At 40.1% G+C, this 12,994-nt stretch overlaps 1 protein-coding gene across 2 annotated transcripts in view; it reads right to left on the bottom strand.

Annotated features, from left to right (window-relative positions):
• The window catches only part of PYGL (glycogen phosphorylase L), a 44,574-nt gene that overhangs the window by 28,445 nt on the left and 3,135 nt on the right, over positions 1–12,994 (bottom strand). For both annotated transcript variants that reach the window (XM_003930532.3, XM_074393941.1), the window contains exons 2-4: positions 8,730–8,831; positions 6,334–6,412; positions 3,278–3,381 (exon numbers count right to left, since the gene is read on the bottom strand). In XM_003930532.3, the coding sequence (XP_003930581.1) occupies positions 3,278–3,381; positions 6,334–6,412; positions 8,730–8,831 (285 nt within the window). The remainder of the gene's footprint in view (positions 1–3,277; positions 3,382–6,333; positions 6,413–8,729; positions 8,832–12,994) is intronic.

The following is a 12,994-nucleotide window of genomic DNA, read 5'->3' as shown; positions in this document are numbered from 1 at the left end:
TTTAAAAATCTTCCCATCATGTGGAATTTTTATCCGCCTTCTCCAAATCTGCCTTTGTAAGAACAGTGTTACATGGGAGTATGGCATCACTATGCTCTGAAGAGGCCTGCTGCTTTCTTGACAGATGCTTTTTGCTTTTTATGGAAATAATTTATTGTTTACAGTATGATATATTTTATGTTTGACAGTTAAAATCCCATCCCAGTTAACAATGGAGGTCGTAAGTAAAATTATATACCCTTTTGATTCAATTTCAAGTCATAATGAAAGAAGTGATGATGGTTAATAAGGTTAGCTTTGAAATTTTTTTTTTTGAGACAAAGTCTTAGTCACTCACCCACACTGGAGTGCAGTGGCGCTATCTCAGCTCACTGCAACCTCTGCCTCCCAGGCTCAAGTGATTCTCCTGCCTCAGACCTCCCATTGAGCTGGGATTACAGGCTCATGCCACTACCTCCTGGCTAATTTCTGTATTTTTAGAAGAGACAGGGGTTTCACCATGTTGGCCAGGCTGGTCTTGAACTCCTGACCTTAAATAATCCACCCACTTTGGCCTCCCGAAGTGCTGGGATTACAGGCATAAGCCACTGCACCTGGCCAGCTCTGCAATATTTTGAATGAGCAAAACCTATTTGGTCTTTCTTATTTTTCTTTTTAAGGTGCACTAGAAATACATATTTTCTTGGTCTGATAGGAGAGAAAGAGAGTTTCCTGGAATAAAGACTATTTAAAAAGAGCAAAGGTAGGTGTGATAACAGCGGCCCTTCATAAAATTTCAGGGGAAAATGTACCTGAGACAAAAAAAAAAAAAAAATTGCTCCTGAGTTTCTTTTAAATCTTTCATGTGACAGTAGTAAAGAGATAAATGAAATCCTTGGAGATTCTGTAGTATAGTGAGTAGCACACAGTATCCTTTTCAAAGGCTAAAATTAGATACTATGTGTTGTTTGGTTAGGTTGTGTCAAAGTGTTTGGTTAGGTTGTGTCAAAGTGTTGGGAGTATTGGAAATGCCTGCTAAGCTAGGCTCTCAGCATGGAACTCCAGGTTCTTTGACTGGGGAGAGGAACCAATTATTTCATTTTTATAACTTTTCATGATCAAACAATACATATTACTTATGGAATATAAAACATGTAGAAGAGTAAATAGAAGATAGGAGATTAATTGGCATATTAATATGTAGTATACATATTTCCCGCAGAAAATGGGATACGTAGAAGAGTACACAGAAGACAGTAAAAGTTGTCCATCTTCCAGAGACAGCTTCTGTTGAAGCTTTGACGTATTTTTTTCTGGCACTTTTTCTTTATCTTTCTGGCCTCTGGATAGCTGAGGTTATACCACCCATTTAACTCTATATCCTCTATTTATAGCTAACATAAATGATTTTCCATTTTGTTAAAGTAATCAAAAATATAATATTAATGGCTTCACTAACATTTTATTATAGAATACCACAATTTATTAAAGTGTCCTCCTTTTCTTAGGCAAAATTAGCATTTTATTGTGTGCTTACTGATACTAGCATTTTATTGTGTGCCAGATATTTTACATGTTTTTATAATAATTCTGTGACGCTTGTATCTCCATTTAGCCATTGAGAAAACTGAGGTTCAGGAAAGTTTGGTAACCTAATTAAGGCAACATACCTCATAAAAGTAATCAGGTCTCATAAGTTGACATGAGGTCTCAAATTAGAAATTAGGACCCAGGCTTCTCTTCTACCAGATGCTGCCTTTCAGCTTTTATTTATTTGGGGGTAGCTAAGGATAAACAGCACTGGTTCCTAGCAAAATCTGGAAGTTTGTCTTCTACTATACCCAATATTCTCCTAAGCCACATTCTCTCATCAAACCACATTTTTTAGTTCCTCCCTTCCTTGGCTCACAAAGAATCCAAATACTGAAGGAGGGGAAAGAGGCCAGTGGTGACACTAAACTCATTATCATCAGGTCATCTTCCTTCCTTCCTTTTTTTTTTTTTTTTGAGGCAGAGTGTTGCTCTATTGCTCAGGCTGGAGTGCAGTGGCGCGATCTCAGCTTACTGCAACCTCCACAGCTTTCCAGGTTCAAGTGATTCTCCTCACTCAGCCTCCTGAGTAGCTGGGATTACAGGTGCCTGCCACCATGCCCGGCTAATTTTTATTTTTTATTTTTTATTTTTAGTAGAGACGAGGTTTCACCATGTTGGTCAGGCTGGTCTCAAACTCCTGACCTCGTGATCCACCTGCCTCAGCTTCCCAAAGTGCTGGGATTACAGGAATGAGCCACTGTGCCTGGCCGGGTCATCTTCCTTTCTCCTGGCATCAGCTTAGGTCTCTGCATCCAGTCCCTGAGTGTTCTCTTGTTGGACTCATCTCATAAATGTGGGAAGGGCTCAGAGAGCCCAGGGTTTTTGGAAACTGAGGATATATATTTCTGTCAACTGTGTATGTATGAGACAAAAATAGGGAGAGAGAAAGCCTAAATCACACTTAGTATCAGCAAAAACTGTCTACATTAGGGTGATTGTAGACTTGAACAGTTATCAGAGAGAAAAGAAATAAATACCTAACAATCTGGGTTGGTTATATAAAGTAAAAGTAGTGTCACTCGGATAGATTTACATACATTTCTAAGGAGCAGTGTAATTGTACATATTAAATACGTGCCAGATTTATTTGCTTTCACAGTTAACAACACTGTCTGATTTCATCTTATAAAAAAAATCAGGACACTTGGTTGCATCTTGTAACCTTGGCATATTAAAGAGGGCAATACTCGTGAGTATAAAACAGAATACTGAATGTGGTCCTGGGAATCTGGGGATACAGACATGTCTTTGCCAGCAGCGTGATCTGAGGTAACTTTCCTTCCTAAGAGACTCAGTGTTCTCACTTACAAAATGGCAATGTGCTTCTAGCATCAAGGGTTCTTGGCTGAGATCATGAGTTAAAGATGTGCTCCTCCATTATGACTGCTGTGGAGAATGGAACATACACATTGTAGGTGGTCCACATTCAGACAGTCGGGGATGAATATTTTCAGAGCTCCCTGTGAGTCAGGCACTGTACTTGGTGCTATGGATTTGGTGATGGGTGATACTGGAAGGCTCTCTGTTCTTGGGGAACTTAAATTCTGAAGGAGGAAGATGGATAGATAGAACTCACTGATACCAACCAGATGCCAGAGAAATTAGTACAGCTCTATGTTAAAAGTCCATATAGTACATAAATCATCCAGAGCACCATGAAAGAGAAGTACCTTAATGACAAAATTTAAAAAGATGGCTCACACACCTGCCATCCATCTCGGATTTTCTGATTGAAGATTCCATATTCATACCGGATGCCATATCCATAGGCTGCTAGTCCCAGGGTTGCCATGGAATCCAAGAAGCAGGCTACATTCAACAGAGCACAGGCAAAAGATAGCGTCATTAAGCCAAGTCAAAATTTCCAATCTTTCCCTAAAACACATGGCAGCCGCAAAACATTGCTATATGAAGAACTAAATTTGTATTCTAAAGCAACAGATACTACTGCACAATGGATACTGATTTTTCTAAATAACTTATTTCTAATTATAAAATTAATACCATAGAAAAGTTAGAAAACGCAAAAATGTATAAAGAAGAAAATGTCATCTATGACCTCACCATCTAGAAATAACCACTGTGGTACATTTTGTTTGAGAACAGATAATGAAGCCAGTCTGCATGAAATATGTCGATTATTATCCCCACATGACTACTTCTTCTTCTTCTTCCTCTTTCCCTCCCCCTCCCCCTCCCCCTCCCTTCTTCTTCTTTTTGATACAGAGTCTTGCTCTGTCGCCAGACTAGAGTGCAGTGGCATGATCTTGGCTCACTGTAACCTCCGCCTCCCAGGTTCAAGCAATTCTCCTGCCTCAGCCTCCCAAATAGCTGGGACTACAGGTGTGCACCACCATGCCCAGCTAATTTTTGTATATTTAGGAGAGATGGGGTTTCACTATGTTGGCCAGGATAGTCTCGATCTCTGGACCTCATTATCTGCCCGCCTCAGCCTCCAAAAGTGCTGGGATTACAGTGCCCAGCCTCCACAGTACCTTTTCTAAGGGAAACTGTCTCCATCTTCCCCACGGACTCAACCCACTAGAAAAGACAGGCCCAGGAAAGTATAACTTATATATGTTCTGTTTCCTTCCAGCATCTGACTGACAAGATATTCTGTGGCCAGTGCTGTTTCTTCCTGGCTAATAGAATGCCACTGTTGTTCAGACATTAGGTGATCATATGCTTCAAGGAGGCTGAACCAGGAAGTGAATGTTGCTTGATTGGTCTGATCTGCTAAGCCAGTCACAGCAATTGTATTTCCTTTTCCAGTGATTGGTTTTGGCATGCTCATACAATGACATTCAATCAGATGAGAAGTGCTAGAAAGTCTGTTGGATGTAGTATACTTCTGGGAAAGATTCTCCTTTGTGCTACTATCTTTTTTCCATGAGGGGAAAGACAAAAGGACTAGAAACCTGGAGTCCTGTTGTAATCCTGCTGCTGAATAAACCAGTCTCGGAATGGCCTAAACTCTGGCGTTCTTGTTCTGTGGTAACACATGTCATTGGCTGAACCATTTTTCCTAGGTTTTCCTGTTATTTGATGACAGGGCCTCTGATCCAGAACAGCCAACCCACAGGCTGGGTAAGGATGTGCCTTGTGGCTGGGTGCACTAATCAGATTGTCCCTCCCAGGAATTTAAGCTGAAAAATATACAGAGAATGAGGAAGTGCACAGGAGAAATTAAAACTGACAAGAATATTGAAAGCTGTAGCTCAAAACAGAAGGGACTGAATTAGATTGGCAGTACAGCCTTTAAAAGGGATCCACAAACACAAATGGCCTAGGCTTTTGAGTTTTCCTAACATCGCCAATCCCTGTGCTTACAGGGCCTGGTTCACTCCCATTCCTGTTCTCTCTGAGCTGTGGCTCTTCAGCTTTTCCTGAGTCCTGATCAGATTATCCTTAGAGGGGGGCCCAACTTAGATGAGACCATCCAATGAGAATTCTCAGCTTCATCAGCCAGTTCACTCCGACTTCATTAGCCAAATCAAGGAGCCACGTCATGAATGTCGGGCACAGAGTTAATCCAATCAACAAAGATTGAGGTCTGGGGCTTCACATAAAAGGAAGGCAGGCTGGTTCTTATTGTTAGGTGTGCACTCCATCAGCGCTGCTGGCCTTCCTGCAGCCCCATAGAAAGCCTACTAAATTGTCTGATAATTAACTTCACAGGAAGGTGGCAAGTATCCCCACAGGCAGTGTTTTATTTTGTTTTGTTCATTATTAATGGCAATGTTAAAGCATACTGTGACTAATGTACTAAGGATGAAAAAAATGAAACAGATGCAAATGGCTTTCTGGTAACTCAAGTGTATGCAAAACCAGAAGATTTTTGAACAATTTCTAAAAAAGAGGAGATAATTATTTTTCATAGAATACAACCTGATACATGTACGGTAGTACACTTTTATTATTAAATTTAAATTTCACAGATAATAACATATCTTCCTTAAAAAAATTAAACTGTTACAGACAAAAAAAATTATTATGCTAGCATCCCCTTTGATCGCAACCCCAATTCTGTACTCCTCCCTATAGGTGCTCATAGGGAACAGCTTAGTATTTAGAATTCCAGACCCTTTTTTCTACATATTCATATTATATACATATGTACATACACACATGTATATATACACACACATTAACAGAGCTGGTATTAAATTTTTAGTGCTTTCCTATATATTTGCTGAAAAATCATTTCCTGAAAAAAGCAAAGAACTCAAATTGTATCCACACACAAAAAGGATATTAATTAACAAAACCAGACCAATCATATTAGTGTATCACTGCCCACTAGTCAATCAAAAGTCAAGCAGTCGAGTGCACAAGGCAAGACAATGGTTGACCAACTTCGGTCATGCCTCTGACCTGGAGTCTATCACTGAAAAAATAAAATAAAACAAAACAACACAACAGCAACTTAACTTAGGTCATGCCACACAAAGATGTGAATTGAGAAGCTTTGAAGAAATAACAGTGAAGTAAAGGGGCTACTCTGAAAACCCTTAAGTGCATAGGAAGGATCTGGTTAACTGGGGTTTAAGCAGTGTCTCTTTTGTTCAAGTTCTCTTCTCTACTACTTGTCTAGAATTGACCAAACCAAAGTGCAAACTCAAGTACAAATACATCTGCAACCGGATCATACCTCGCAGTTCTTCTAGGAAGACTGCCTGGTTCTTCCACGCATGGTCATGCATGGCATCTGAGATGTCTTCAATCGGCCAAACAATATAACACACTCACAATGTCACTTACCAGCAAGCCTCCCAAGACCACCATTGCCAAGTCCAGCATCTTCTTCAATTTCTTCTAACTCTTCTATGTCCAATCCAAGCTGGTAATGAAGGGAAAACAATATTGGAAGCAGATACAAATACAGGTCACTCAGAGGGGAGGCCGTTCCCTACAGCTCTGGGTAAAGATATTCATTTGCCAGGTACCTTTAACCAGAGCTGTACCTTTTACTCTTTATCTAGCGTCAGCTCCCTTGCAGCTTGTTCTGGCAACAGATACCGACTGCAGAGGCAAACTGTATGAGGTGGTGCAGCTGCAGCATGAAGAAGAGTGTGGGCTCTAAAAGTCCATTATTGACTGTGTTACTTCCTATATGACCCTGGGCAAGCTACTAACTCTATCGCACAATTTTCCTATTTAAAAAATGTGGAGGCTAACAGTACCTACCTCACTGATGACTGCCATGAATTAAATGAGATTATACAAACAAAGCATTTAGAACTATTCTTGGGCAGATATCCCTTAATAAATGTTAGCTATGGTCATTAAAAAATTTTTGTGAGTGTGTGTAACTATAGGGTTAAAATCTCAGAAACAGTCCAGTACCAAGCTGATATTAATTGGACTGAGGGATTTTGAAAATGACCAAAAGGCCTGAGGTCAGATGTTCTGGAATGAACTAAAGTTCATCTTTTCATGACCACAGCATATTTACTCAGTAGGGTCAAAAGTTGTTAACCCAAAACCAGTTAGTAAGTCAGTGTCCCAGAGACCTGGGGGCTGACAACAGGCAGGGAAAGTGCAGTCCTGCAATCCAGCTGGATGGGGTAAAATCCTTTGCTTTTCCATGGGGTGGATAAGAGGCTGTGAAGCCAAGCAGCATCTGTGAACTTGGGCACGGATGGGACTGATTGACAGCCAGCTCCCTGCTCCAAAATGTTGGGGATCACACAGCAGAGTCCCCCAGCACCACTGTGCACTCATGACAGAGCTCTACAGCCCTGGAGACCACACCGGATTGCTCATTTTACAACAAGAGAATTATTGGTCAGAAAAGTTACTTGTTCCATGTTGACTAGATGCTAATCTAGCCCAGGCATGGCTAAAGGCGGCCTGTTGTGAAACAATTGGCTTCTTATCTGAAAGTTGGGCAATCCATGAAACTGAGTATTTTTTTAAACGGAAAAATAATTTGCACATTTGAAAACATATGTGGAAGATGTACCAATGCCTGAAGGTGTGCCCCAGTTTCTGTGGAACCGGGATCCCTACCTTTATACCGAAAGTTGCTTTCTCACACAGGTCTTGACAACGATATCTTCAACCATGGTCATGTTCTGTTGAACCATGGTTATGCTTCTGTTCAGTGTTAAAGGGGCTTTCAGATTTGCTCTCTGCAGATTAGAGCTTACTAGGGTCCTTGTGTAAGCCAACTGCTGGTGCTAACACTCAGAATTTTTAAATTCTAAAAATGTAAGTCTAAAGCATGATATAAATTTTGAGCAAGTAGACATAACACCCTCCCTTGGAGTAGCCTATAGCCAGGTGGGATCATGCCATCCTGCCTGGCTATAGGCTACTCCAAGGGAGGGATGTTATTTTCAGCTACTATTAGAGGAAGGAGAGGGAAGGGACATGGTGAGGACCTGCAGGGGTTCTTTCACAGGAAATGCTCCACCCGACCTACATGAAGGACACATGAGGGGACAATCCCATGGTAAAGGAAAGGGACAATCTGAACAGTCTCTCATTTCGAATTTGTCTGCAAATACACATTTCTTCTTTCAACCACATCGAAAAAGTTAAGGACTACTTGTTTTGGGTATGAAGGTATAACTACTTTCCTGAAGATCAGAAAAGTAAAGTTAAATATATTCATGAAAACAACTTAGTAGATTAGGGTTAAGACTTCAAGCTCCTCCTTTAAGGAGGAAGCGTATCTTACATCTCATTAAGCAACAGAGAAAGTGTGACAATAGAATTTTTAAAGCTGATCATTTTCACAAATTGCCTTGATATATAAATAATAGTCAAAGTTTGATCATTTCTTAAAAGTGAGATAGAAGCCCAAAGTAAAGCTTGTGAGATTCTGAGAGCAGAAGACTCAAGTACTTTTAAAAGACTTGTTCAGACATTAATTTCTAAAAGGTAATTTGTGGGGAATGCTGTCAAAGACTTTGATTGCAAAAGAAAATTCTCGTGAGTCATAACAGGTTTGCTAACTTCTTTTTCTGGTTGTTTCTCTTAAACGAGAGATTACCAGTAATGTATATTTCTAAAAGTTTGTAATAGCCACAACTATAGAGGTGATTTTTCACTCTCATTTTACTTTTTTTGTGTGTGCAATGTCCCCAAGTTTCCTGAAGTGCATGTGAAATTTAAAGAGACAAGATGAGAGAAATCTAGGAACAATGTACCTGGTAAATGGCCTCATCACAGGCATTTTGCAGACCGAGGTTGATCATGGTGTTCTGTAATGTTCGACCCATGTAAAATTCCAAAGAGAGGTAATAAACCCTCTGAAATAAAGAAGAGAGAGATAATGTTTCCTCTAAGAGGTCAACCTTGCCTAAGATAAAAATACAAGGTCATATGTTAGGCCACCAATAAGAAACAAATAAGCAGGACTATGTTGCCACAGCTTCAAATGAGACTCCTGTCAGAGGTGTTTGAACCAGAGCAACTCCATCTTGAATAGGAGCTGGGTAGAATAAAGGCTAAGACCTACTGGGCTGCATTTTCAGGAGGTTTGGCATTCTAAGTCACAGGAAGAAATAGGAGGTTGGCACAAGATGCAGGTACAAAAACCTTGCTGATAAAAGGCTTTTCTTTGCCTCCTTTTTAATGATGCCAAATTAGTACGAATGTAAGATATTTTAAAATATTACAAAATATTTCTTAAATACTCCTCTCTTGGCAAAGAAGCCAGCCAAAACCCACTAAAACGAAGACGGCAATGAAAGTGACCTCTGATTATCCTCACTACTCATTATGCACTAATTATAATACATTAGCATGCTAGAAAACACTCCTGTCAGCACCATGACAGTTTACAAATGCCAAGGCAATGCCAAGAAGTTACCCCACGTGGGTCTAAAAGGGGGAGAAGGCCGGGCGCGGTGGCTCAAGCCTGTAATCCCAGCACTTTGGGAGGCCGAGGCGGGTGGATCACGAGGTCGAGAGATCGAGACCAACCTGGTCAACATGGTGAAACCCCGTCTCTACTAAAAATACAAAAAACTAGCTGGGCATGGTGGCACATGCCTGTAATCCCAGCTACTCAGGAGGCTGAGGCAGGAGAATTGCCTGAACCCAGGAGGCGGAGGTTGCGGTGAGCCGAGATCGCGCCATTGCACTCCAGCCTGGGTAACAAGAGCGAAACTCCGTCTCAAAAAAAAATAAAAAATAAAAAAAAAGGGGAGGGGGGAGAAACCCTCACTTCCAGGAATTGCCCACCCCTTTCCCAAAAAAACTTATGAATAATCCACCCCTTGTTTAGCATATAATCAATAAATAACCACAAAAATAGCCATCCAGCAGCCTTCAGCATTATCCTACCGATGGAAGAGCCATTCTTGATTCCTTTACTTTCTTAATCGACTTGCTTTCACTTTATGGATTTGCCTCAATTCTTGTGTGAGACTCAAGAACCCTCTCTTGGGATCTTGGATGGGGACCCCTTTCTGGTAATACTCCTACAGAGATGTATGAAGGACTAAATACAAGTGTTACTGACAACAGGCTTTGGCAAAGCACTATTTTTTGGCAAAGTAATTCAGTATCTTTTACCCCCAGGGAGAAAAAAAAGGAACTCATCTAACTAACTAGATTCAGTGTTTTGTGTTTTTTCCCCCTCCTGTTCATGAGCCTCATGAATAAACCATAGGTTTTGGACAGACAGAAGTCAGACTGCCATAGCTCACCATTCGTTAATGAAGTATTTATATAGGGCACCTCTGTGGGTGCCAGTAAGGTGGGTTCGCTATGACTATCTCAAGTCATTCAAGAAATACAAAGATTAACTCACATATACTCCAGGGGTTAGAAAATATTCCTCCTTGACTGATTACTGTAAGAAAATTTGCAATTTATTTTATTTTATTATTTATTTATTTTTTGAGGTGGAGCCTCCCTCTGTTGCCCAGGATGGAGTGCAGTGGCATGATCTCGGCTCACTTCAACCTCTGCTTCCTGGGCTCAAGCAATTCTCCCAGCCTCAGCCTCCTGAGTAGCTGGGACTATAGGCGCTCACCACTATGCCCAGCTGATTTTTATACTTTTAGTAGAGACGGAGTTTCTCCATGTTGGCCAGGCTGGTCTTGAACTCCTGACCTCAGGTGATCTGCCCGCCTCAGCCTCCCAAAGTGCTGGGATTACAGGTGTGAGCCAAGTGCCTGACTTACAATAAATTTTAGAATAAAATTTTTCTATAAGGTCTATTTTTTGGCAAGTTCCTTCTGAACAAGAAGACTACCTAAGGTTTACTGGTGTTTGTTCTTATTGAAATTGGAAATTTCTCTATTGACTTAGACATTATTTGCCTTTGACATGGTAAAAGTCAGGTAAATATCATCAGAGTCGAAGGTGAGAGGTACAAAGGTCAGACTTGCCAAAAACCTTTTTTATATACAAGTACAGTTTACTAACTAAAAAAAAAAATAGAACCAGTGAGTAACTTCATCATCCCCTATTACAATAACTTATTCTTCATATCAGTTATCCTCTGCTTTTCTAATAGACACAAAACAAAACAGCAAAAATCTGTAAATGCATCAATATAGTTACCTCAAGTTTTAGGGATTGCCCCATTTCCATAAGATAAGAAGCAAAAAAAGAAAACAAATAGTATTTAGCCAATAAGAAAAAAATAGTGAGTAGAATTCAGTACAATAAAGGCCTATCATCCTATTTAACATATTAGTCACACATAAATATTTAAAACAAAATACAATTTGAAAATGTCAACTTAGAAGTTTCATTCTTTCCCATTCTCCATTTATGAACAATTGAATTCTAAATTTCACAATAGTCAACATCCATGTCCTAACGGGCCACCTAACACTGCTTTCCAGAACACGTCATCTTCGTTTTCATTCAAGTTGTTTGAATGTCTATAATGCTGTTACTAGAAACCTCACCAGCTATTAGACGCCTTCGTATAATTGAATAAATGTATCTTTTCTGGGGCAGACATAGGCAGTGGCTGGTGCTCTAGTGGGTGATGACTGCTGTCACAGGAAATAGTACCTTAAGCCACAAATATCATTTGCATAATATTAGCCAGTTAAAAAAATTCTTCCCTGTGTGTATTTTCATTATTTCTGTAACCATGATGTTTTGCCTTTTTCTTTTAAGTAATCTATAAAAAGTTTGTTTATGGCCGGGCGCGGTGGCTCAAGCCTGTAATCCCAGCACTTTGGGAGGCCGAGGCGGGTGGATCACGAGGTCAAGAGATCGAGACCATCCTGGTCAACATGGTGAAACCCCGTCTCTACTAAAAATACAAAAAACTAGCTGGGCATGGTGGTGCGTGCCTGTAATTCCAGCTACTCAGGAGGCTGAGGCAGGAGAATTGCCTGAGCCGAGATCGCGCCATTGCACTCCAGCCTGGGTAACATGAGCAAAACTCCGTCTCAAAAAAAAAAAAAAAAAAAAAAAAAAAGTTTGTTTATATAGTATATATTCAACTCTTGCAATTGTGAGGGCAAACCCCCCGGAATAATGACTACATCTGTATTAAATGTCTTTGCCTCCCTTTTAATGATTCCACATTAGCACAAACTTAAGTCTTCTTAAAAGCATTTCAAAGTCTTTCTGAAGAAATATGTGGTTGCTCAAAATAAAGTAAATGAGAAAATACTTCCTTGCATGACAGAATTTATAAGGACAGGAATTTAAGGTGATTCCCTGTTTTCTCATAAATAATTTTTTGGAGGTAATCTCTCCTTATATTTGGGAATATATAAGACTTCGAAAAATAGATCTCTGCCATCCTCTTAGTTAATGATCTCTAAACATTTGTTAAATGCACCTAATAGTAAAATATATGAGCATCTCCAATATACCTTATAAATTACATGCATGTATTATGATTACTAGTATTTTATGTGTATTATGCAAAAAATGGATATTTCCAAAAGGCTTATAAAATAAAGAAGCTATAACAAATATTTTTAAAATGTATGTTTCATTTTTATCCCCAGCATTAGTCAGAGGGCCTGGGTACTTCTGGGAAGGCCTCTTTGGAACACCTGTCAATCAACCTGAGACTTGCAGGACAGGGGAGAGTTGAGCATAGAAATGTGATAGGAAGGACACTGCAAGTGAAGCAAGGGTCCAGGTGGGGATCGATTTGTTGAGAGAGCAAGGTGAGTACAGAAGGTAATGGAAAATAACAAGGGAAGAACAGGTCCCACCTGGACTGAGAAGGGCTTTTACACGATTGCTTAAGGACTATGGCAGGCAAGAGGAGCCAATGATAACTGAGCAGGGGGCAAGATGTGTTGCTTTAGGAAGCGTAAGCAGACTACAATGCACAGAATAAGACAGGATTGTATAGTCAAATGCCTTCAGGAGCTACACAGAGAAAATAAATGTGTAATTGAGGTCACAAAGAAGAGTACTGGGCTAAGAAATGGAGTGTGCAAGTACTGCCCACAGGTGCTAAAAACTAAACTCCTGA

Source organism: Saimiri boliviensis, chromosome 2, assembly GCF_048565385.1.
Source record: "Saimiri boliviensis isolate mSaiBol1 chromosome 2, mSaiBol1.pri, whole genome shotgun sequence".
Taxonomy (NCBI): Eukaryota; Metazoa; Chordata; class Mammalia; order Primates; family Cebidae; genus Saimiri; species Saimiri boliviensis.
This window is presented reverse-complemented; position numbering and strand designations above follow the sequence as displayed.